The sequence below is a fragment of the Silurus meridionalis genome, chromosome 15 (genome assembly GCF_014805685.1).
Source record: "Silurus meridionalis isolate SWU-2019-XX chromosome 15, ASM1480568v1, whole genome shotgun sequence".
NCBI lineage: Eukaryota > Metazoa > Chordata > Actinopteri > Siluriformes > Siluridae > Silurus > Silurus meridionalis.
This window is the reverse complement of record NC_060898.1, coordinates 24023416-24050915: the sequence shown is the minus strand read 5'-3', so window position 1 is coordinate 24050915 and position 27500 is coordinate 24023416. Positions and strand designations below refer to the sequence as shown.

At 39.3% G+C, this 27500-nt stretch overlaps 1 protein-coding gene across 1 annotated transcript in view; it reads left to right on the top strand.

Moving 5' to 3' along the window:
- The window catches only part of LOC124397689 (rho GTPase-activating protein 26-like), a 52056-nt gene that overhangs the window by 10231 nt on the left and 14325 nt on the right, over window positions 1–27500 (top strand). The window contains exons 2-13 of the mRNA XM_046867331.1: window positions 15286–15381; window positions 17394–17455; window positions 17539–17610; window positions 18983–19084; window positions 21057–21167; window positions 21288–21392; window positions 22046–22175; window positions 22355–22455; window positions 24281–24375; window positions 25163–25244; window positions 26788–26824; window positions 26935–27000. Coding sequence (XP_046723287.1) covers window positions 15286–15381; window positions 17394–17455; window positions 17539–17610; window positions 18983–19084; window positions 21057–21167; window positions 21288–21392; window positions 22046–22175; window positions 22355–22455; window positions 24281–24375; window positions 25163–25244; window positions 26788–26824; window positions 26935–27000 — 1059 coding nt within the window. The remainder of the gene's footprint in view (window positions 1–15285; window positions 15382–17393; window positions 17456–17538; window positions 17611–18982; window positions 19085–21056; window positions 21168–21287; window positions 21393–22045; window positions 22176–22354; window positions 22456–24280; window positions 24376–25162; window positions 25245–26787; window positions 26825–26934; window positions 27001–27500) is intronic.

Below are 27500 nucleotides of genomic sequence, written 5' to 3'. Positions count from 1 at the left end.
GGCCTGTGTTTACTGATAAAACCTGACCACTGACTGCATTCAGGATCTGCTTCAAGGTTGTCCTCGGAAATTGCGCTCAGGGGGACGTGTGTTAGGAAACTCATCGCTCAGTTCCTGGCAGTATTTCATGTTCTAAGAAGGGGAAAGAGGAACATGTTAGAGTAATCTGAAACCATCAGTGTTGGCATGTTGAAATCACTTCCTCAGACTGTGAATAAATATTTTATATCTGTAGCCTGGTACAGCCTTGAGTTCGGGTTTATCAGAACCAGTGCAGCTGCAGAGGGACACACACCTCGAGCCCCTCTGCAGCATCAAGATAACATCAGGAGCTACCTAGAACAAAACATTTTAGTTTCCATGATGAAGATGTTCAGGACATGAAAGTGATCCTGGCAGATGTTACCTGACTAACGGTGGTGTGACCCTGAGTGGTGTACGATAGCTGTACTCAATACACAAAAGAAGAACAGATCTCCAGCATGTGGACCTGGTGCTCACTTGGATCCCAAACACACAGTTAATTTGAGTGTGAAGTTATTTGGCTGATTTAATAAAGAATAACTCAGATCTGTGTGTGTGTGTGTGTGTGTGTGTGTGTGTGTGTGTGTGTGTGTAGTGCTATGCGTAATTGAGTGTATAGAATAACAGTAGGTGAAGTTGGATTTGTGAAACATCAGAAAGTGTAGACTTCGAGTGTATGATCTGTTCCTAAACAGACCCTAATGTGAAGGACAGAAAAATGTAAATAATAAAACCCCAGCGGTGTTTAACCCTTGAGGTGTTTATTTTTGCTAAAACTCATCAGCTTCAACATTCCATAAAATCTCTTATAGAAGCGTTATATAATAATATACTCACTCTGGAGGATAGGAGGACAGAAGACAAATTTGAGTTCCTGTTGGGATTAGATCCAAAAAAGTTGAAGTTCCTTCAAACTGTGAAAGGTTCTCTTGTGTACGACACATTTGAGGTCATTCTATAGGTTTTCGATGGGATTGAGGTCTGTGATTCTCCTTTTCTGAAGCCATAACACTACCCCCACCATGCTTCACTGTTGGTACGGTGTTCCTTGGATGATGCTCTATATTAGCTTTGAACCAAACATACCTTTTAGAATTATGGCCAAAAAGTTCAACCTTCATCTCATCAGACCAGAACATATTTTCCCAAATGGTTTGGGGTGGTTGAATGACTTTTTTGGCATAATTCAGATGGACTTGTATATTCTTTTTGCCCCTCTACCCCACAACCCAGACCTGTGCAGAATACAGGAGATATTATTCACATGTAAGGTGTCACCAGTACCTGTCAGAACTGCCTGTAGTTCCTTCAGTTTGGCTGTTGGACTCTTGGTAACCTTCCTGATCAGATTCCATCTCATCCTTGAATCATTTTTGAAGTGCCATCCTGGTCCCTGCAGCATGTCAGTGCCTTCCACCTTTTTTATATCCAACCCCTGATTGGTTCCTTTCAACAGTTAAGTCTCGCAGTTCCTTTGGCAGCTCTTAGTGGTCCAGGGCTCCTGGTAGACCATAAACATTCACACAAATTCAACAGCAGCAGCTGACTTTCATCTGCTTTTAATCAGAATCACATGGGAGATGTATGGCATTTACCTACAGGAATCATTCAGAAGGAGACAGGTTACTCTGAGGACAGCGATGAAAGGGTGTGCAGACTTACGCAATCAGGGTGCTGTCGTTTTCTTTTTCTTTTTAAACTGGTTTCTTTGCCTCATTTGTTTGTTGAAAGATCACATTAAAGATGTAACAAGTCTGACATTGTGTGCACTCGTTCAATTTCTTCTAATCTTCTACTCCACCGCTTTCTCGCTTCCAAGCAAACGTTCTGCAATCGAAGTGGTTTTCAGTATTCAGGAAGCCCGATTGCTGTTTGGACTTTTTTCACATATAAAGATTTAAACACATTTGCTTTCTCAGCTCACGTCCAAACCTCCTCGTATGCACTCGCAGAATAGGAATATTTATTGAGTCACAGATCATATAGCAAATCAGCTGTAATGAAACTGATCAATCCAGCTGCACAAAAGGAGCGCACATCTGTACTGTACTGGAGCACAGAATAGAACTGCTTCTAACTGGTTTTCATTCTGTTTTACTTTGAGTTTGTGTCTGAACTGTTTGTTTTTCCTCTTTATTCCTCTTGCTGTTTGTGTTAATGTTAATCATCACTGCTGAATGATCTCATTAGAGCTCCGTTCTCCTGTTGGTAATAAGTGAAGCTTCTCCCTGCATTTTATTGAAATAAAAACCCAAATAAACAGTATTTTATTTTGCATGTCAATTAATTTAGTATTTCCACTAAATAAACATTCACTATACCGACAAAAAAATTATTATAATTAACTTTTCCAGGTATTTCTGCTGTATTTCTAATACATATATAAAATAAAATACATATTATATATAATACTAAAGTGAAGAGTGGCTTGTGTTTGGCTGGAAGTTCAGACTGTTCAATTCAACCATGTTCTATCTTAAAAAGTGAAGGAAAAACAGCGTTCCTCTATAAAACATAAACATCCTGTTGCTTACGAGTGTTAATAAAGTGTTAATAGATGAAGACTTCTTGGTCTGCATGTGAAGCTTCATCCCAGTGAAGGTCAGTAAACTTTACATGGGAATAAAGTAGCAGTGATGAACCGATAGCAGATTCCATCACGCTGTTTCACTTCATCATCTCGGTGTTCTCCTGGCCTCCACTGACTTCTTCTTGCTAACTGGGTTTCTCCACTGAACATGAGGGAACATGATTGTGGCTTAAACAACAAGAAGAACACAAAATGAACAAATGTGTAAAGTAATGATGACTTCATCAGATGCCTCTGCTTTCACTACCCACTTTTTTGGGTAAGGTGCTGTATGTATTTGGTTTTGCTTCGGCTGCTGGTCAGCAAGTGTCAGTCGAGGCCAAGCTGAGAGAGAGAGAGAGAGAGAGAGAGAGAGAGAGAGAGAGAGAGTGTGAGAGAGAGAGAGAGAGAGAGAGAGAGAGAGAGAGAGAGTGTGAGAGAGAGAGAAAGAGAGAGAGAGAGAGAGAGAGTGTGTGAGAAAGAGAGAGAGAGAGAGAGAGAGAGAGAGAGAGAGAGAGAGAGAGAGAGAGAGAGTGTGAGAGAGAGAGAGAGAGAGAGAGAGAGAGAGAGAGAGAGAGAGAGAGAGAGAGAGAGAGAGAGAGAGAGAGAGAGAGAGAGAGAGAGAGAGAGAGAGAGAGAGAGTGTGAGAGAGAGAGAAAGAGAGAGAAAGAGAGAGAGAGAAAGAGAGAGAGAGAGAGAGAGAGTTGTTCCTCTCAGTAATCCTTTTGTCCTGGTTTCTAGGAGACGGCGGCTCTGTGGCCGAGCACTGTGGCCATGTTTGGTTTTTGTGAAAGTGGAGAATAGACGTGGGGGGACGCAGTGAAAGGAAGCACTAAATCGAGGGTGTGGTTGGAAGATGAGAAGTCAGTTTTATTTATTTGTTGCTGTGTCTTATTACTTCACCCCATCGCTCTATTCAGCTGCTGAATGACCTCACAGATCGGAGATCCATCTTTCGAGGCACCTGTGAAATATGGGCTTGTTTTTGTCTTTGCGGCTCATAAAAGATCTGTTTAAAGAACCTGACTGTGATATTTATCTCTATAGACCAGGGATCTTCAAGCTTTTATACACCATGGTCCAGCTTCCTTTTTAAAATATACCTTGTAAACCATCAGATGGTTCTGCAGGACAGTTCTCTTTATTTGATTCACATAAAAAATCACTGCAATATAAATGCCTCATCAGAGGTCCATCATGCTGCCTTTTTCTGGGGATTCCTGCAAAATATATGGATTATGAGAAATATATAATGTGCAAATAAATAAATAAATAAAAAGAAAGAGTCATATGATATTCCAAACTCCAAGTGAAAAAGGAGATGCTGCTTTTTATACGTCTGGTTTGTCCCCTACACACACACACACACACACACACACACACACAGTGTCCTCCTGCTGACACAAGCTGATGCAATGAAAGCCAGCTGCTTGCAGAGACAAAGGCTGTGTTTCCAGCACATGGATCCTTGTTCTCTTTTGTGTATCAGCAGCAGCACATTGGCTCTTCCTCTTTTCTCTTTTCTTCCACCCAAATTCCTTTCCTTCCTTTTCTCTCCCTTCTCTTTCCCTCTGCATGTCAGTCACACCACAGTGACAGAGCAGAAAAAAGTTCACACGTGTAAATAATTAACACGGGACCAGGATCGCAGGCACGACCTTTAACCTTTCCGCTTTGTTACAAAATGTTTAACGTTTATTAACAACAGAATTATATGGGATTATAATATACAATATGTATATTGTATAATGTCATGTTTTACTCATAAAACGTTCGGGTCATGCAGGGGGTCAAAATGGCCACTTTTCCACCCTGAACTGGGCAACAAACAGACCTCAGGGTTTGGTTTTAAATCTCTGACAGGATGATGTTCAGTGGGAGGTCCTAACCAGTGATACAATACCATATGGAACCAAATCTGTCATTTGAGTAGTTTAGCTCTTTATACATGGAGAGAGCGAGAGAGAGAGAGAGAGAGAGAGAGAGAGAGAGAGAGAGATCCATTTCTGAAAAACAGAAGACACAAAATCATGATGTTATGACTCCATTATGATGAATTCTCTTTGAACCATATTTGCATTTTTAGCATCATCCAAAACAACCTGATCTGATTTATACAGCTGAGCAGTTCAGAGTTGCTCCAGGGCCCAGAAGCAGCAGATTGGATCTGGAACCCTTCGATCTTTCACGACATTCAGAAACCCAACACCATAATGACTGATCTACCACATCTCCAATATTACACTGAATATCCTGTGAGTTTTACTCTGGTATCATCATATTATATAAGAAGTAATCAGGTGTAATTGTGAGGTCTTATTGTAGTTGTAATTAATCTGTAGATTATCACCTGATATCATGGTCACTTCCAGCATTGAGGAGTTCAAAGTGAAACTGACTGAATGGATCAAAATAACACTTCATTTTATTACGCATTTTATATACGACTCGTTCATCTACAGTTCTGCTGCTCCGAATCACACACACAGATAAAGTAGTGCAAGAAGATTATATTTATCTCATGCATTTGTGTCAAACCTCTACTGATTATGAAGCTGCTGGACTGAACTCCTGCTGCTGTTTTTTATTTTTACATTTTCTTCAGTTCTTCAAATTCATCTTCTGCCTCGAGTCATTTATAAAAATCCTCGTATTCATCATAGAAGTTCCACCACACACAAAACTCCTCCATGGAGATCAGTGAGGTCATTAGGAAACGTGTACGATCACCGTCTCACTCTGGATGGAACTGGAACTGGATGTTACTATGGTTACACGTGTTTATAAGCAGAACATTCATTTACATTCAACTGAAAAACACAAACTAACTGAACCTCCAGCCAATCACAATCCACTATTCACAACTGAACCTCCAGCCAATCACAATCCACTATTTACACCTGAACCTCCAGTCAATCACAATCCACTATTCACACCTGAACCTCCAGCCAATCACAATCCACTATTCACACCTGAACTTCCAGCCAATCACAATCCACTATTCACACCTGAACCTCCAGCCAATCACAATCCACTATTCACACCTGAACCTCCAGCCAATCACAATCCACTATTCACACCTGAACTTCCAGCCAATCACAATCCAATATTCACACCTGAACCTCCAGCCAATCACAATCCACTATTCACACCTGAACTTCCAGCCAATCACAATCCACTATTCACACCTGAACCTCCAGCCAATCACAATCCACTATTCACACCTGAACCTCCAGCCAATCACAATCCAATATTCACACCTGAACTTCCAGCCAATCACAATCCACTATTCACACTGCCCAGGCATGTAGCAAATCATGGTTTTTACTTTCTGTCTAAAAGTTTATTAAAATGGAATAAACTGCATCAGTGTTCTACAGGGTGAATATTAGCCACGTGTATATCCTGAGTTTTGGATCAGGATTTGAAGGTGGACGGCTGGTGGAACTTCAGGAAACAAACCTGTTACAAACGGCACAAACAAGCGTCACTGAGGGAAGCAGGACGCTCATATCCTGCTCCAGCGGCTCGCCGTGCCATCAGGTCATACAGTCAGTAGCTCTGAACTGTTTCCCCTCGTTGGAGTTGCTGAACATGCAGAGAGGAAGTTTGCCCTTTTATTACACACTTCCTTTCAGCAAAAACAATAAAAGGCATTACATGGAAATGGAAGTTTTTTTATTTATATGTAAAACTACAGAATGTGTATTTTCCAACTTCACGTCTCAGCATCCTGAGAACAGCTGGATCCGACTTTGAGAATAAACGAGCTCTTAATCAATATTTAAAAACCAACCATTAAAGACTCGGGCATGGACGAGATGGTGTTGAATCTATAACGTTCTCAGATCTTAAGCTCATTTATGAGATGGTTCCAAAACTCCAACTGACTCTGGAAAGGACATTACTCACAATCATACACTCCCGTGCTCGTGATGTTTCTCACTCAACGGTGTTTTTAATGTTTCTATGATTTATTATCACACTTTTGGTGTCACACAGATGAGGATGAAGTTCCCCTTTTGAGTCTGGTTCCTCTCAAGGTTTCTTCCTCATTCATCTAAGGGAGTTGTTCCTTCGCCACCTTCGCCCCAGATGTGCTCATCTGGGATAAACACACAGAGTTAAATATAAGTGAAATGTGTTCTATAATAATATTTATATACTTCTATAATACAAGTGATATTGAAATAAACTTAAATTAAATACAGTCTTATTATACATTATAACACTCAATTACATGTATTTAGTGCTTTGAATCAAACTGAAGGATAATTTGTGATAATTAACAGCTGGAATGAAAACCTTGTGTACATTTATGTTTATATGTGTTTATTCAGTTCATAATCTGATCAGCTCAAAAACAGAAGGATAACAAGCAGAAACATGGCACTGTTTTTTTACATTTATATCCATTCAGTATTTTTTTATAAAAATGATTAATGAGAGTTAAGGGCATGCTCAGGTAGTTTGATGGTGGTGGGATTTGAACTCAAACCCTTCTGATATTTATTCCAACACCTTACTCACTGAGCTAGCACGTCTCTAAATGTGCGTGTCAGATCTACACTTTTCTATAGGCTTTCGCTGCAAACAATGTTTAGATATTACAGTTTTTCTCAGTTGCGTTGATGCGTTTCTCAAATCATCCTTAATATTTGCAAATCAGTAAAATGCATTATTAAAACGACGTGTACAAACAACACAATACATCAGATTTCTTCTCAAAATCCTTAATTCATCTCTCAAAAGTAATTATTTGTGTCGATGAAGATCTCATTCCCTTCAGAAGAAAACGTCCTTTTTGTCATTATTCACAAACACGATCGTCACAATGTTTATTCGTGTTGTCAGTATGACGGCACACGTTTTTTTCTGATATAAACTACAGTTCGAAACCCTGACTGAAAATACACAAAGCTGAATGTCTTCTGTTTGGCATCTATGAATTTCAGCAGCATAAATGTATTTATTTGATTGCAAGAGCACAAAATTCACAATTTTCCTGTACTGTAGTTTCCGGACTATAAAGCGCACATATATAAGCCGCACCCACTGAATTTGACAAAGATTTTTATTTTAAGGAATATGTCCTTATTATTTTCTGATGCTCATTTCTAAGTTTCTTTGACTAACCCGTAACGCTGTTGATAAGAAAAATAAAAAAGCACGAGTTTTGGAATCCTGTCTGTGCTTATATGATTTCTGTGTGTAACTGGAGTTAGTGATCTCTCCCTTCACCCAGACTCAACGCGTTACAACGGCTTGTATCTAAACAGTAGCAGACCAAGAAAGTCATTGTTCACTTTCTTCCTCCTTCCTTTCACAACTATTTCTCTCGGGAGTTTATCTTTTGGCATCGTCGTGCGTTTAAAAAAAGTTTTTTCTCCCGATGCCGTGCAGCTCAGAACACAGGTGAGGTGCGTTTTTTCGTTTCTGTTCAGATATTTCATTGGTCTAATGTTATGGGGTTCAGTTTTTTGGCTTGAAGTTTGTGAAACCTGGAAAAACCCAGGAAAAATTCATAAATTAGCCGCTTCGTTGTTTAAGCCGCGGGGTTCAAAACGTGGGGAAAAAGTAGCGAAAAATACGGTATTAGTGTATTACTGTAATCCTGGTTATTTATCCATTTTCAGAAATTGTAATTCTGTGTTTCACACAATCCACTAAATTAATGTACAAGCTCATTAACGCAATCTGATCAGAGAAACGAGAAATGATCTTATGATGAGCACAAGTGAGTAAATGATGTGCAGGTTTAGAGAATTTAATTTCTGATCTGAGAAACGCTTTAAAGAAATAATGTGTGAACTCGTGAATTGTGTAATTCTCACTCTGATTCCTACTAAACTATGAGCTGAACACACTGTGCTGTGTTTTATATCAGTTCTCTGAGAAAAAGTTTTATGTGTTGCAGCCTTGTGATTGTTGATGTTCCTCATTAAGCCACAGAACATTTACTCCAGTGTTTATAACCACTGTGGAATTGGACTTAACCTGGTTATTCACCATAAACTGTGACATGTTCATCTGCAGAGCTGCAGGTTGATTTGAAGGATCTGAAACACACACTGTACACAGCAGCCTTTTTCATGAGCGTTTCTAGGTGGCGTAGTTGAGCCAGACGGAGCTGTTTCAGTTTGTTCGGGTGTCGATGTGGCGGTCGAGGTGGTGGTTGTGTTTGGATGGTGAAGCTGCTGACTGAGCATTGGCTCCTCACTTATTTCCATTATGGTGGTGGATTCTCGTTCTGCTGCTGCTGCTCTGGATCTTCTGAGAGTGATCTATCTGACATTGATCAGTTTGGATTTTGAGGATTTTGAGATGTTTATTGTTTGTTTTGGGAAACCAGATAAGGATCTAAAGCTTCACCCGTTAATGTGTTTGGAGACAATATTTAGAGTTTTCTGTATTTCTGAGGTTTGGCAATAGTTTTGTTTTTACTCTCTCTCTCTCTCTCTCTCTCTCACACACACACACACACACACACACACACACACACACACACGTTCTTACTCAGCTAATGTTATGTGAAATATGTAAGGCTTCATCATGTTCCAAGTTTCTGTTCTTCTTGTATTCTGCAGAACTGTTCAGTAACATCACGTCACTGCATTAACTCTCTATGATTTTAGAGTCACTTCTTATTAAAACATATCATGAGGTGCATCCATAATCCTGTAGGTTCTTTCTGGGTAATGCTGAGAACATTTTGCATGATGAAGCTTATCCTAAAGCTGGAGTCTGTTACAGAATAAAGATGATTCATCTTTTTCTCAGAAGCTGCAAAAGCTTTTTTGTGTTCGAGCAAAATTGAGAAAAGGCTTCAGAGTGACAGAATCGACACTGAGAGTTTTCACACTGGATAGTTCTCGGATTTCTCTGTATTAATGAGAACATTAGCTGAGATACTTGAAGCCAGTCTACTACATCTCTTCATTAATCTGTTGCATGACAGGAAATCGCGATCTGCCCTCTGCCCTCAGTAGCGTACTGCACCTGATCTCACAGATGCTCAGGATTAGCAGGTGTTGCTGTGATTAACAGCGTTTGTACTGATGTTCCACTCAGGATCTGGAGAGCTCAGGAACATAAATATCCTCATCCTGGAAGCTTGTAGATTAAAATTTTGACAAATAAAGATAATGAATGAAATCATCACTGAATAGATTTAAATGTTTTCGCAGGATTTCATGCATGAGGTCATGAAGGAGTTTGGTTGCTCTTTGTTCTATTCAGTACTTACTGATGTGTGATGGTGCTAGTCTGTCAGTTATGATGGTGTCAGTTTCAGCAGCCGGTGTGTGTGTGTGTGTGTGTGTGTGTGTGTGTGTGTGTGTGTGTGTGTGCCACAAGTGCCATTGTGTCAGAAGGTAGATTTGAGATCAGGAAGCAGACGACAGTAAAGGAGAAGAATGGTATGGAGATAATGCTGGGGCTGCCCCTGAGCCCAGCTAACAGCAATCCATTTATTTTTAGCATCCTGCTCCTTCTGTACTCTCCTTCCTCTGGCCTTCTGTCTGTTCTCAAGGCCCAAATCACCAGTGTTGTGCACTTGGGAATGGTTCTCTTGGTTATTCCTGATTAGTGACTAAAGAGAATTGTGTAGGATATAAAGAAGGTGTATTTAGCGCTGTATTACAGTCCTGTGACCATTCAGTGTCGAGACTCCCATCACAATCCATTCATCTGCAGCTGGAACCTGCTGGATGCTGACCTACTTTTCACTAATTATTTTTCAATTCCATATCTGTCATTAAAGAAGTGGACTTTAGGCATCACAGGAACACGCATAGAATATCCTGGTGTGTCTGTTGAAGTGTACTGGAGCAATAGGTAGTGTTTTGATGATGATGATGATGATGATGATGATGATCTGTCTAACTCATCGACCTGAAGATTGTGAAAGCCATTACCTTCAGAAACATGACATTCACCTGAGGTTGTTCTTCAAATGATGCATCACACTGATATGGACAGGGTTGTGTGAAGATCAAATAACATACCAAATACCTAAACTTTAAACGTGTTAAAATAAACCACTGTATTTTTGTGTTTTAAATACTTTTCTCAAGAGATACTTTTACTAATAACGGAGCATGAAATTTCTTCGTAAACCTTCCATCAGTCGGTGTTTCTTATTTGTTTCTTCAACATTACACACTGACTTGTTTGATAGCAACAACTTTGTAATAAATCTGACACGTGCAACCAGTCAACAGATCAAATATTCACATACATGATTCCAGTGATCTCCCACATGAAGGGTAGTTTTAAAGTAACCGACTAAAATATACAAAAGTATTTTGCTACAAAATATCATGTCATTTTTATCAACCTGGTCAGATACAAACTATTTTATATTTAAAATAAGTATTTGAAATACATGTAATAAATACTGCTCATCCCTGGATACTGATTTAAGGTGCAATCATGGTGACTTTGTGGAAGACAGTTTCATGTCACAGGTCCTACAACATGGCAAGACTGAGCACAACAACAAGAAACAAGGTAGTTTTACTGCATCAGCAGGGTCTCTCACAGGCAAAGATCTCAAAGCAGACTAGGCTTTAAAGATGTTTTCTTCAAGCTATTTTGAAGAAGCTTCAATAAACAGACGATGTTGAGGACCATACTGTACATGTGGTCAGCCAAGGAAACTTAATACATCATGCTTACTTCCCATACAGCTGTGTATCATCAGCATAGCAATGGAAGCGAATACCATGTTTATATATCATTTAAGGCAGCAGTTATAAAGAGAAAAGCAGTGGGCCTAAGACAGATCCTTGTGGAACACCAAACTTTACCTCAGAGAGTGTGGAGGACTCACCATTTACATCAACACACTGATAGCGATCAGTCAGATAAGACCTGAGCCAAGAGAGAGCTGTTCCCTTTATTCCAACAACGTTCTCCAGTCCAGCAAGCAGGAGATGATGATCAATGGTGTGAAAAGCTGCACTGAGGTCGAGCAAAACAAGTAAAGAGACAAAACCCTGATCAGAGGCCAATAACAGTCATTTACCACCTTAACTAGCGCCGTCTCTGTGCTCTGTGCTTTATCTTTAACCTTTTCTAGAATCTTGGAGATAAAGGGGAGGTTTGATATTGGACTGTAGTTGGACAGCTGACAGGGTGAAGGTCAGGTTTCTTAATTAGGGGGTTGATAACTGCAGTTTGAAGGATTTAGGTACAAAAACAGTGCTAATGGAAGAGTTTATTATTTTAAAACAGGTTCAGTAACTTCTGTTTGAAGAAACTTTCTTCAGCAGATACGAGTCACATGCTACGTTTTGGCTCACGCTGCTGCATCAATGCCAGAAACCATACTGCATGGAAAGTCTTTTAGAAAGGAGTTGTGTGTGTGTGTGTGTGTGTGTGTGTGTGTGTGTGTGTGTGTGTGTGTGTGTGTTGCATGACATATCCAAGGCTTTTGGATATTTAATTTAATGTTCTACAGGACAGACGTTCTGCTGCAGACGCTTGTACAATAACTCCATCATCTTCTAACCTCCATTGGTCATTTATCCATTCACTGAGATTCAATTCAATTAATTTTTATTTGTATAGATATTTTATTTACAATAATATTTAAATATATATATTTATTTAAAATGACCATTGTTTTAGAAGCCAGGAGATCTGGCTTAAACGCTCGGTGTGGTTTTTGATCGGTGGTGACGGACATGCAGACGTTTTCTGTAGATCTGTAGATGTTTGTACATAGTTTGATTTTATCTTTATGCATTTTTTTCATATTTTGAATGTTCTTTGGAAGGGCATGTATATGAATCATGATAAACCTGTATAATGATTTTATATAAAAGTCTAAAAAAAACTCTACAGAAAGTCAAAATAATCCCAGATTTCCAAGACAAAGAAAGAACACACATTTTTTTGACTGTATATATATTTATTATCTGCGTTTAAGGACAGAGATGAAGGAGAGTGTAAGCAGTGAGATGAGTTGATAATAACAGCACGACATTCCCTACAGTAGAATAAAACACAAGCAGTGTGTAAAAACCGCACACGGCACATTCTGACCTACATGTCAGGGATTTATTTTCAGTTCCAGTGTTTTTAGGAGACTGATCAGATTTGTAGAGCGATCTGTGTGCAGATTTCCCATTAGGTTTTCCTGCATCCTTGATATTTATTGCCTTTTCCATGGCAACTGAGATGTTTTTACTGAAAAGCGTTAATGCTCCGGAGCTCAGGGTGGATTTATTATTTATCTGGAAACCCGTGTCTGTAGGAGAGACTGTGGGATAAATGTCAGCTTGATTTTATTATATATATATATATATATATATATATATATATATATATATATATATATATATATATATATATAGAGAGAGAGAGAGAGAGAGAGAGAGAGAGAGAGAGAGAGAGTTAAATAGACAGACAGACAGACAGACAGACAGGCAGACAGACAGACAGACAGATAGACAGACAGACAGACAGATAACCCTCAGTGCTCCAGGTTGCAGTATCATGGCTAAATTGTAATATTTATGATCAACATTTAAACAGTTACATTTAAAACAATTTAAAATAAAATGCATGTTTGGTTGAATATTATAAAATATTTTTATAAAAAATATAATAAATTAAATGAATACAATGCACTATTTTATTATATTGAGTAATCGCTGAGTGGGAGCTCAGTGGTTAAGGTGCTGAGTTACTGATCGGAAGGTCAGGGGTTCAAGGCCCAGTATCGCCAAGCTGCCACTCTTGGGCCCTTAAGCAAGGCCCCTAACCCTTTGTGCTCCAGGGCACCGTATCATGGCTCTGACCCCAGCTTCTGAACAATCTGAGATATGTGAAGAACAAATTTCACTGTGCTGTAATGTATATGTGCCGATAAAAGCAATTCTTATAATCAATTAAATTTGCACAAATGAAATTGAATAAATAAAATAAAAACAAATGGAAAAAATTAAATTAAATAGTTTACATTTGTTAGACCCCATTTGGGGAATATAGATGTGTATGTAAATGTTCAAGATTTTTAATTTTTTCCAACAATTTTTTATTCACTGCAAGTTGATTTCTGCATGTAACAATATTTATGACAAAAATAATCTTGAATCTTGAATCCATAGCGTTAGCGTTAGCGTTAGCTGCTGAATATAAATATATTACATAGAAAACATGTGTGTAGGCAAAGTATGCAGATGTAGTCTGGTGTCTATGATGTGTGTGTGTGTGTGTGTGTGTGTGTGTGTGTGTGTGTGTGTGTGTGTGTGTGTGTGTGTTGGGGCAGCTCTCAGGATTAGAGGAATTGGAGAGGTGGTGGTTGTGTGTTGTTCATACACCTGATGGCCTGAGGTTAAAAACCTTGAAGTTCTGGCTTTAGCTCTCCTGTAGCCTTCGCCTGATATTTGGAGTGTGTTCAGTGTGTATATAACTATATATAAGGACATATACTACAAATCTACACTTCTATAAAGATCATACAGAATATAGAGTTATAGAGGCCGGTCCTGATCCTGCTGCTTCTGGTGTAAATGTTCCTGAATTTCCTGCATCAGATCTGAAACCTCATTGTATGTGTGTGTTATGGGAATGTGGACCTGAGATTGAGCACTGGATGTTTCTCAGGCTGCACGTTTGTAAGTGTGTGTGTGTGTGTGTGTGTGTGTGTGTGTGTGTGTGTGATGTCTGCTCTTTAGTAAATCAGTGAGATAAGTGTGAGGTCTTGGGTGATGCACTGTGGCTCATATGAAGACAGAAGCAGCTCCTGCTGGAGTGTTGGGTGTTAGTTTTGTGTTCCTGTGTACTGTATAATATGTTTTTAGGTCAGACACAGAAATAAGCACAAAAAACAAAAGGCAGTAGATATAAATTTCCATATTTAAATTCCTGCTATAAAATTCTGTAAATGACATTAAAATACAATGAATACTAACCATCATCATCATCATCATCATCATCATCATCATCAGTATTCTAAGATACAATGTGATTGTATGTGGCTAAATGATGAGTGATGATGTTACAGGAAGTCAACAGTCACTGTGAAGAGTTGAACTCCAGCTGATCTTAGACTGGGATCAAAGGTCAAACATTCCCACTCGCCATAGTGACCAGCTTCATAAATTACACCACCCTTGTGTGTGTGTGTGTGTGTGTGTGTGTGTGTGTGTGTGTGTGTGTGTGTGTGTGCAGTGTCCTGCTAGTTCACCATCTGTAATGCTCTTCTGTAGAAACATCACTCAGGAAGCCCTCATGGTTCAAACAGCAGATAAGAAATGTAGAGAATTTCTGGTTTATTCTGAAATATCATCTCACAAAAATGTTAGAAATAATAATAATAATAATAATAATAATAATAATAATAATAATAATAATAATAATAATACAAATTAGAATAACTATTTTATTATTCTATAATGTGTATATACTGTATGTTTATGCTTATTTTTTATTTTATTTTGCGGTTAGGTGAACTGAATTCTCATGCACAAGTGCTCTGTTTCTCGTCTCACTCAGAAAATCAGAAGCATTAAGGCAGAAGGTCTATAAAGAGATGCAGTGAAGAAGTTTCCAGTTGCTTTTTGGAAACTTGAAGCCATGCGAGGATCTGAAACTGTGGTTTTGCACCCCAGCTGCATTTGCTGTTCACACTCATAGAGATGGTCTTGGTTAACACCTGCCCCCGTCGTCTCTCTTCACAGATCTCTCTATAGCACAGAGAAAGTTTGCAGAGTCGCTAAACGAGTTCAAGTTCCAGTGCATCGGAGACGCTGAGACGGACGATGAGATATGCATCGGTAAGGGAACAAGCTTTATTGTAGTCCATTACAGGTTACCACACACACACACACACACACACACACACACACACACTCTCACACTCTCACACACACACACACACACACACACACACACACACACACACACACACACACACACACTCTCACACTCTCACACACATTCACAGCAAGCTCAAATTCAGCTATGACACTCCACCAACCTACATGTTGCATGTTCTTTGGTGAATAGAACCTGGAGAACCTGGACATGAGGAGAATGTGTGTAAAGACATGGATTTAGTGGATTTTACTGATTGCGATAGCAAGGTTTGATCAAACTTTCCGATTAATCAACTGATGGTTTGTAAAATGGATACAGAATAAAAACAAACAAATGTAACACCATGTAAAATAGTCCTGAACCTAATTGCAAAAAAAAAAAAAAAAAAAACAGCACCGAATCACGAAAGTGTGCTGAATTCATAAATATAATTACATTATTAATAAATAATACAAATAATATAGTGCTCCCCATGCAGTGTGCAGTCTCACTTAAAACAAACAACATGTGACATCAGTGATTCACCTCTAGAGGTCGCTCTCGTAATCAAAGTGGACGGGGAGTCGGAAAAACTATCAGTTCTGTTTAATCGGCAAAACCGATGAATTGATTGAGCTCTAGTAAAGACATAGTGACCTGAGCCTAGAAGATGATGTCATATTTAGTCCTGTTCCATATTGAGGGAAGGGTTTGCTCAGTGGTTGAGATGTTTCCGATCCGATCACCTCTGCTGGACCCCTGAGCAAGACCTTAACCCTCATCTGTACAGGTGTATAATTGAGTATAAGTCACTCTGAATAAGGTATTACAATGTTTTTATTCTACTATTCTGTAAATTATTTACCAATAAGTTTCACCACTGGGTAGAACCTTTCCAGAAATTGCTTTAATAATTGTATATTTTGGTTACTGTGATCATACAATAAGAAATTGCAGCTGTGGTGTTTTGGGTATTTCTCTGTAAGACATTTCCACTGCTGAATGATTTCTAACTTTAATATAACACACATGGAACTTGGAATTTACTGAGCTGATGTTGGGATTTTTACTTGGATCAGATCCACAGCCGGTGGAGCTGCAAGGAGTTTTCAGCGTCGTCTCTATGCCATGTTCTTCTGCCCCAGCAGTGAACATCTGGCCAGATACCCAGGGCTGGTCATGTCAGTGTGTTCGGTGTGTGTAGATAAAGTTTTAACTGGAAGCAAAATATAAAATATACAAAAAGGGTTCAGATGCGTTTCCTGCTGTGTGAGATGCAAAAACAGTGAAAGTTGTAGCAGGAAATGAGTGGCATTGAGTAAAAGACTCAGTGGAGGAGGTAAAAAGAGCTGGAGGAAGCAGAGCTGAAGATGTTGAGATGTTCGTTGGGAGTTATGACGATGGACAGGATTAGAAATGAGTTTATTAGAGGGACAGTGCATGTGGGACGTTTTGGAGACAAGGTGAGGGAGGTGAGATTGAGATGGTTTGGACATGTGCAGAGGAGGGACATGGGGTATATCAGTAGGAGAATGCTGAGGATGGAGACACCAGGAAGGAGGAAAAGAGGAAGACCAAGGAGGAGGTTTATGGATGTGGTGAGGGAAGACATGCAGGTAGTTGGTGTGAAAGAGGCAGATGTAGAGGACATGATGGTGTATGGAGTATGGAGACAGATGGTCCACTGTGGAGACCCCAATAGGAGAAGCCGAAAGAAGAAGAAGAAGAGGAAGAAGAAGAAGAGGATTATAGCAGGAAATTGGGAATAAATCTGAAATTAAAAGGTTGTTTTTAGTAATGTGAAGTGAACGTTCAGATGAAGCAGGTTTTAGAGTAGAAGAGGACAGAAGCTGTGGAGGACAGGATTCCTGTAGATCCAGTTATAGTCACTGAGTAAACAGGGCTGTGTTGTGATCTGATGTGAACATGTGCAGAAAAAGAAGAAGAAAAAATGAAACTTTTGAGCATTGTTTGTCCATGTGTTCAATAGCCAGATCACTTCAGGAGTTTGCTGGTGTTCTTCAGAACCTGGAGGACGAGAGGACACGGATGGTGGGTGAACCTTTAACCCTCCTCATCCTTCTGCATCATCGCTGAATTATTTTGGTGAGAATAATTCTTTGTTTTTTCTTCAGATTGATAATGCGAACGAAGTTCTAATCACACCATTGGAACGCTTCAGGAAAGAACAGATTGGAGCTGCCAGGGTAAGGAACCTTCACAGCGTTTGGTCTGTCAGTAAATCAAGTGTAAGAGTGAATTTTGTAGCTACAAGAACTTTAGAGATGTTGATGGTCAGAATGTGCAGTAAAACACTGTTCAGCTGAAAGGGGTACCGTCTAATCAGATCTCAGATCCTGGACAGATTTAGCCAAAACTTCACAAGTGCTCCTGAGATCAACAGTGAACACACAGTGAGTCACATTTGACTATTAAATAAACTAGAATAAAAAAAAAAAAAACATTATCCAATGCTATAAATCTTTATCAGTTGTACAGCCTCAATATAAACTGGATTAATAAATAAAACATAAATTGTGCTTAGTTTAAACAGTTTCTTGTATTTGGGAAGGAACATTTTGTTTTAGACTTTTGCTGAATCTTTATTTATCAATTTAACTCAATTAGCAAGTTTCCTCCACATGCCTTATTGGTCATTGCGCCACACTGCCATCTGGTGGTAATATATATAATTTTTATTTATTTATTTATTTATTATTATTATTATTTTTTTTATGAGTCCTTTTAAGTTTCATTCTTCTTCAGGAATCACTTCATCCTGAGACCTGGATCTGAAGCCAATCCCAGCATAATAATTAGAGACACTTTTGGAGGAACTGAAGGACTCAAACTGAAACCCATTTCTCTTTAAAGAGAGATCAGTACAGTAATTGGAACTGATGTAGAATTCACCTGAGCAGATAAATCTGAGATGTGCTTTGTGTGAACGATGATGTATGACATCATCCTTAAAGTTTTGCATGCCATTCCACAGACATTTACAAACACACACACACACACACACACACACACACACACACACACACACACACACACATACACACTTCTCCCCCAGGCCAATTCCTGCCGAAAAAAGGAGAGCAATTATTCCCTTTTTCATTATCGCTTTTGAGGAACGTCCAGCAGGTTCCAACGCTCTGCAGTTTCTTTCAGATTCTGACACTGGTACCATCCAGAGAATTTTCCATTTAGTGGTAGAAGTTATTTTTAACTGGAAATGGAGGAGACTCTGAAGCACCACGATGCATCTCACAGGGAAAGTAATCACGGTGTTGTGTGAGAAGTGGATTTTCTCTCGCTGTGGATCATGTAATAAGAATGAAATGCAGTATATGCAGTACTGTGATCCTTTAAAAGCGATATATCCTGCTGTTACAGCTGTTACAGTAAAATATACAATACACATGTTTTGATTAGTAACTCAGAGAAAACATGGCACACTGAAAAGCAGCGAGATCACCACTGTCCAATCACAATCCTGAACATGACCCAGGGGGCGTGGCTTTAATCAGAGAAATTTGCAAAAAATTAATAATGGTTTGTATTTGTGTGTTAAAGGAGGCAAAGAAAAAGTATGACAAGGAGACGGAGAAATACTGTGGCGTTCTGGAGAAGCACCTCAGCTTATCTGCCAAGAAGAAGGAGTCACACCTTCATGAAGTATGACATCATAATGATGTTTAGGGGTTTAGGATGCGTTGAACTTGTTCATGGAATACAATAGAGGTCGATCGATTCATCAGTTTAGTGATTAATCAGCACTGATTGTTGATTGACCTATCGGTTATCATCCATACTGACTCTTGCGTTTGTTCCTGGATTGGCTGAAAAGGTCTTCTGTCATTACGAGAGCAGCCTCTAGAGGTGAATCACTGATGCCACATTTGTAAATGAGAGACTGCACACTGCACAGAGAGCGCAGTGTATATTTATTTATATATATATATATATATATATATATATTTATATGTGGCAGCATGGTGTGGCCAGGACTTTAACCCACAATCTGCAGATCCAAAATCCAAAGCCTTAACCACTAGTCTACCACTTCCCCTGAGTGCAATATTATATTTATTAATTATAATGTATAATTCATATAATTATATTCAGAAATATAATTAATATATTCATATGGTAATTCGTTGGTTATCGGCGAATGCGATCCAACCGAGCTTTCCGTATCGGTAAAATCAACCATGAGTCCCTTTAGAATTCAGGGATGTCTGGCTGTTTAATTGTTTCAAGTTCATGTTCAAGTTATAGCCATAAATTTACTGGTAAATGAGACCCAAATCTGACCTGATGATGGCGCTAGAGTGTTGGACTGGAAGGACTTCCTCACACAATGCGCCAAATTTTAACAGTTTTTACCAGGTGATTCTCTGAGCTGTCACAGACATTCGAGTCTGAAGAGAAAGAAGTATAATGAGAAAATATAGAATAACAGTATGATGATTGCGCATCTTATGGGGAAGTGGCAGATCCTTTACCTCTCATTTAACTCTCCTTTAACTCTCCTTTACCTCTCCTTTACCTCTCATTTACCTCTCCTTTACCTCTCCTTTACCTCTATTTTTAACTCTCCTTTAACACGTATTTACCTCTCCTTTAACTCTCCTTTAACTCTCCTTTACCTCTCATTTACCTCTCCTTTACCTCTATTTTTAACTCTCATTTAACTCTCATTTACCTCTCCTTTACCTCTCATTTACCTCTCATTTACCTCTCCTTTACCTCTATTGTTAACCTCTCCTTTACCTCTCCTTTACCTCTCCTTTACCTCTCCTTTAACTATCCTTTACCTCTCCTTTACCTCTCCTTTAACTCTCCTTTACCTCTCCTTTAACCTCCTTTACCTCTCCTTTACCTCTCCTTTACCTCTATTTTTAACTCTCCTTTAACTCTCCTTTACCTCTCCTTTACCTCTCATTTACCTCTCCTTTACCTCTCCTTTACCTCTCCTTTACCTCTCATTTACCTCTCCTTTACCTCTCCTTTAACTATCCTTTACCTCTCCTTTACCTCTATTTTTAACTCTCCTTACCTCTCCTTTACCTCTCATTTACCTCTCCTTTACCTCTCCTTTAACCTCCTTTAACTCTCCTTTACCTCTCATTTAACTCTCCTTTACCTCTCCTTTACCTCTATTTTTAACTCTCCTTTAACTCTCCTTTACCTCTCATTTACCTCTCCTTTACCTCTCCTTTAACTCTCCTTTAACTCTCCTTTACCTCTCCTTTAACTCTCCTTTAACTCTCCTTTACCTCCTTTACCTCTCATTTACCTCTCCTTTACCTCTCCTTTACCTCTCATTTACCTCTCCTTTACCTCTCCTTTACCTCTCCTTTAACTATCCTTTACCTCTCCTTTACCTCTATTTTTAACTCTCCTTTAACTCTCCTTTACCTCTCATTTACCTCTCCTTTACCTCTATTGTTAACCTCTCCTTTACCTCTCCTTTACCTCTCCTTCAACTCTCCTTTACCTCTCCTTTACCTCTCCTTTAACTCTCCTTTAACTCTCCTTTATTTCTCAGCTGTGTAAAGTGGCGTAAACATTTATTTTGACTAACGATTAGCCAGTAGTTATAATGTGTAGGATGGTAATTAGCAGTTTTTTGCTTTTCACACAGGCAGACAGTCAGTTGGATCATGTAAGGCAGCATTTCTACGAGATGTCTCTGGAGTGTGTGTTTAAAGTGCAGGAGGTCCAGGAGAGGAAGATGTTCGAGTTTGTGGAGCCGGTAAAAACTACAGACACTTTTTTACTCATTCCACCATTTAAACGTATATAAAAAGATCTGAAGTTGTGTGTGTTTCCTCAGGGGAGACTTTCTTTCACTTCTGTGTTTATTTGTTTGAAGCTGCTGGCTTTTCTTCAGGGTCTCTTCACGTATTATCACCACGGGTACGAGCTGGCCAAAGACTTCAACCACTTCAAGACAGATCTCACTATTAGCATTCAAAATGTATGTGAGCTTCCACCAGGACTGTAATCAATATTTAAACATCTAAAACTAAACACACATCAGGTTTAAGGAGAGTAAAAGAGAAGTAATGATAACACATTAATCACAAAAAACACAACCTGGATGAATTGAGTTTTTGGTGATTCTGGAAAAGATTTATTTTTTTGGGTGATTCTGATGCAGGAATATCCAAGTGTCGTAAAAATGATTTTAACTAGAAAATAACGATTCATTGGTTTTGCTGATAAATCGACATAAATAGTTGTTTGCTTGAACTTTTGGCAAAAATCCATACAGATAGTTTTTCGGGGTTGCGTCTTTTTCTGGAGCAGCTAAGGTTTACTGCTATTATACAGTACGAGAGCGGCCTCTAGAGGCGAATCACTGAAACCATGTTCTGATTATTTTTAGTAAATGTTGAAATGAACAAACAAACAATAAACAAAACTTCTAAAGCATTTATTAACTTTAGTTACAAATGAAATCTTACTTCTTACTTTAAAGCCATAACATTTCCCATAAATCCAAACAGTCGTGTTTAAAATGGATCTTTAAATGTCTTCACAAAAACCAGAGCATTTGACATTTTATTTTTAATTCAGTATTCATTTTAAAACCTCCAGTTTTAATCAGGTTTGTGTTCATGTGATCAGACTCGGAACCGCTTCGAGAGCACGCGATCCGAGGTGGAGAGTCTGATGAGGAAGATGAAGGAGAACCCACACGAACACAAGAACATCAGTCCTCACACAATGGAGGGTTATCTGTTTATCCTAGAGAAACGTAAGTGTCAATCCTCAGTCTGTACACACAACTAATAATTGATCATAATTATAATTATCTTCATCACCATCATCATCATCATCATCATCATCCTTAATTAATTAATCAACACTTTCTGACCAATCAGATTTGAGAATTTAGCAGCACTGTGGTATAAATTTATAAGATGTTTCTTTCAGGTTCCTTCGTGTCCACGTGGGTGAAGTATTACTGCACCTACCAGCGCGAGACCAAACAACTCACCATTGTTCTCTTCGACCAGAAATCTGGAGGCAAAACTGTAAGCAGCTTCTTTAACTCCTGCACCTGTTTAATGTGTTTAACTCCCAGATTAGATCTCACCTTCATTTGACCTTCAGTAAGAACATCTCACAGATACAGTGATCCAGTCTGGGAGGAAACCAAATCACCTGACAGTTACAGAAGATCTCTGGTGAAGCAGGACAAATCTTCTTTCCCTCTTTTCTGAATAAAGTAGTAATATGATAGACAGATCTTGCATTTATTTTTATGAGAAAGTAGAATTTGGGGATTCCTCTCCTCTTCTCTTCTCTCCTCTTCCCTCCTCTCCTCTATTCTCCTCTCCTCTTCTTTCCTTCTCTCTCATCTTCTCTCTCTTCTTTTCTCTTCTCTTCTCTTCTCTTCTCTTCTCTCTTCTCTTCTCTCTCTCTTCTCTTCTCTTCTTTCCTCTCCTCTTTCCTCATCTTTCATCTCCTTTTCTCTCCTCTCTTCTCCTCTATTCTCCTCTCCTCCTCTTTCCTCCTCTTTCTCTCCTCTCTTCTCCTCTCTTCTCCTCTATTTTCTCTCCTCTTCTCTTCTCTCTCTTCTCTTCTCTTCTCTTCTCTTCTCTTCTCTTCTCTTCTCTCCTCTTCTCTCCTCTCCTCCTCTAGTCTTCTCTTCTCTCCTCTTCTCTCCTCTTCTTTCCTCCTCTCTCATCTCCTCTTCTCTTCTCCCTCTCCTCCTCTCCTCTCCTCTTTTCTTCTTTCTTCTCCTTTCCTCTCCTCTCCTCTTCTTTATTCTCCTCCTCTTTCCTCCTCTCCCATCTCCTCTGCTCTCATCTCTTCTCCTCTATTCTCCTCTCCTCCCTTCTCTTTTCTTTCCTCTCTTCTCTTCTTCTCTTCTCTTCTCTTCTCTTCTCTTCTCTTTTCTTCTCTTCTTTTCTCCTCTCTTTTCTTCTTTTCTTTCTTTTCTCTTCTCTTCTCCTCTCTTCTCTTCTCTTCTCCTCTCATCTTCTCTCCTCTCCTCTTCTCTTTTCTTCTCTTCTTTTCTCCTCTCTTCTCTTCTCTCTCTTCTTCTCTTCTCTTCTCTTCTCTTCTCCTCTCATCTCCTCTCCTCTCCTCTTCTCCCATCTCCTCTTCTCTCCTCTATTCTCCTCTCCTCTCCTTTCTTCTCTGTGAAAACAATTCCACAACTTCACATCGAAACAAAAAAAATACTACACAATCAGAAATGAACATCTGTACAATCCCCTGCTTTATTACACATGATTATTGTTGTTATTAATAATGAGGTAATAGTAAGTTGTCTGGATTAAAGCGTCTCCTAAATGTATAAATGTAAATGAATTGATATTTGATCTAAGATTCAGGGGGGCAATAATATGTTGAGTTGAGCTCAGGTTGTATGGATTTACACAATTTTGATTGTGTGTGTACACTTGTATTGTTGTTGAGTCTTTTTGATCTTCTCCATGTTCTCATTGTGTGTTTGTAGTTGCTAGCAATTCATTTCACCTGAGATTACGGGTTACTGCACATACACAGCTGAGGAATGGGTATTTAAGCACATGGTGGTTGGAAATATGTGAAGAGCTGCTGTGCAAACATGTCTGAAACATCTGAAGTGTCGAGAGCTCGGGGCATTTCTGCTCAGCCTCCTAGTGTTCTGTGAGAGAATGACTCACAGAGAACTCGTGGCCTGCTAAATGACTTGAAAGAGAATGTGTGTGTGTGTGTGTGTGTGTGTAAGTTGTTTTCCTTCTTGATCATTAATGCATAATTCCGCTCTTATTAAAGTGAACACAGATCTCTTTTGCAGCTGAACTTCATTACTGCGCCTTACAGACAAAATAAATGCCTTATCTCACATCTTATATTTTATTTCAGGGAGACGAGGAGAGTTTCATCCTTAAGTCCTGCATCAGAAGGAAAACTGACTCCATCGAGAAGAGGTTCTGCTTCGATGTGGAAACAGTGGATCGGTATGTCGCAGTTCTTCATAATTGCCACCAGATGGCAGTGCAGTCCACACACAGAGACTGAATTTAGGGCAGTAGACTTGGCAGAGATGTTAAACATACACACACTCACATACAAACACACACGCACACACACACACACACAGTGCCAAAACACTGCTAATTGCTTTGGCTCTTCATGTGACTGTAAAAGGGAGCAGAGAGGAAGTGTAAGGAACTCGCCATTGTGTGTCCTGAAGTGGGAGGAGGAGCTGAGGATCCAGCAGCACATTTAGCTGGAGTGTGTGTTGGAATGTACATGTGTAAATATATATATAAACGGTTTAATTATCCGTCAGAATAATTTCAACTCTTTCACCAACCTGGAAATAAATATACTCAGTAATCTGGAGGTCTCTGTGGAGTTCAACTGATTTATTGATCCTGTTCCTTTTCTAGTAGAAGTAGAGAGGAAGAGAGAAAGACAGGATGAATGATAGAAAGTATGAGAAAGCCCTCTCTCTCTCTCTCTCTCTCTCTCTCTCTCTCTCTCTCTCTTCACTTCCTGTTTGTGCAGCGAGGTGATTAATTAATATTGATGAACAGGAAGTGTTGCATAAGTCCACAGTTCATCATGTGACCCGAAGCCCACGTTTATGTTCATTATTAAATCCACATGGAATTTCTGGCTCATGAAACAGACACTGGTGCAGATTTGCTGCTTGGACCTGCTAATTGCTGCTCACAGTTATATCCAGTTACACTGAATTAGGTGTGTGTGTGTGTGTGTGTGTGTGTGTGTGTGTTTCAGCCCTGGAGTGATGATAACTATGCAGGCTTTGTCAGAAGAGGACCGGAGGTTGTGGATGGAGGCTATGGATGGAAGAGAACCGGTGCGTTTATTTATCTTTCCACACCCCATGATGATGTTTCTCTACCTGAGGGTCATGTGTAACGTGTCAAATTATTTGTTTAATGCGTATACTGATGCTTCTGAATCTTCCTCAGTAACAGAGACAGAATAAATAAGCACTAAAATGTCTTGCATAATAAATAATACGTCATGTTCTGTAACATGAAATGTGACTGTAAAGTCATTGATCAGTAAAAGAGAAACGCTGTGCAATAAAAAGAACACACTTTGGATTGGATTATAGAGAAATAATCCAATTGAGATCAAACTTTATCACACCATCCTGCCATTATTCCTTACACTTTTTAAAATTATGAGGAGATATCAAAAAGTTTGGAGACTTTGGTTACTAGAAAGTACTTTATTTATCTACGTTTCCACACAATCACCTTCAACACAGCACAGCACAGCAATACAGCGCCCCAGTGTTCTTCTGGAACATGTCCTAGAAGTCTTCTTTTTAAAGCGTGTCTTCTATGATTTGCTATCAAAACAGCGAGCTGGATCTTCATCTTCAGGAAGAGGGCGAAGTCAAAGCCCAGGAGCCAAATCTGGCGAGTAGGGTGGGTGCGGAAGTGAGATCATGTTGTTCCTGGCGAGAAACTCACGTGTGAGGAGGAGCTCAGTGACAGGGTGCGTTGTCGTCATGGAGTGTCCTGTCATGATGACCTCGCAGACGTGGTCAGAATAGCCCCAGGTGCACAGCTCCTGATGTACACAGGACCATGTCCTTTGGCACACTGACTTATGAAGGTCTGTGTTCCCTGTGACTGTGCGTGCAGCCTTGTGCTGCCATCTGTTGGCTAGAGTACAAACAGCCTCGAAATGTTTTGATAGCATCTCGTACGTGAAGAAAGTAAATAACAGGAGACACGGAGGAATAAACGTTAATAATAATATCTTCAGTGAATTTAATTCTGGAGGGAAAAAATCATCAGTGAAGCTTCTTCTGTAATTTATAACATTACGCCTCATAATTAACTGATCACAAGCCTACAACTGTTTCTCTATTGGTCCTTGTGTCAGAAGATCTACCTAAGATCTACACTCACATGCTGGTGAAGGTCTCGGGACACAAATCCTGGTATCCTGGTTCACATAAAAGCAATAAAACTGTTCCAGAAAAAACAAAAAAAAGATGAATCCAGATCTGCTTTGTGTTTTCCTTCTTCAGTACGTCTTCTGTAGGAATCAGACTTTCTTGTCTGCACTTTTCTTACATTTAAAAGTGATTCTAGATCTACAGACGTTGTGAATGATTGTGATATGAATAGGAGGGATATGAGACATGCAGGTATCTCCTGCAGGTCAGCTGAACCTCCAGGTGTTTACTCAGGTTGTATATTGTATGTGAAAAGGTATTTGTTCAGAAACTGCACATATACAATGAACATGTAATTTTATATAGTACTTCAGTGTATTTGTGAGAGGTGTGGTCTTTTCATGAGCTCCGTACTCTCGTAGCTGCTGTTTGTTTGCTGTTGCATGGTGACAGTTTTACTTCACTGTCTGTTCTGTGGCAGGTGTACAACATGAACCGCGACAGCCAGAATGAAGCCAGTGAGTTTTTTTTTTTTTTTTTTTGCATTCACAGAGATTAGTATTGTACAAAAAAAACATACACTAAAACGCTATAAAACTTATTTAAGCTGCTTTATTTTTCACCTCAGCGGCCCAGCTTGACGTGATCGGCTTCAACGTCATCAAGAAGTTTATCTACGCCGTAGAGACAAGAGGTATGACTTCATCTGCGCTTGTGCGTCCAGCAACAGTGTTCAGACCCGTTTCCACTTTTCATTCCATCGACTTCCATTTAAACGCATACAAACAGTGAACCAGAGACCTGCTGTGAATACGGGAGACGACCGGATATGGTGTCCAGGGTCTCAGGCATTTTGGAAAAGAATGAAAAAATGATGGAATTGGATTTGAGTGATTCCATGCTGCAGTACTCAGGGCTTCCTTAGAGCATCATGGATTTTATCATGGTAACACTATCAAACCTGAACTTTGGAATGCACCAAAACATGCATCTTATCAAATACTGCATTTACGGTTTTCAGTCATGCGTGTGTATGGAATGGAAGTCAAAAGAATGAAAAGTGTCTTTATTTTTCTTACTTGTAGACGATATTCACTCTGTAACTCTGCTCCCTGCCTCCTGTTAACGCTAATACATCATTTTCCCCAAATCCCAGATGATGGGCTTCAAGCAATTGAAATAGGATTATTATTA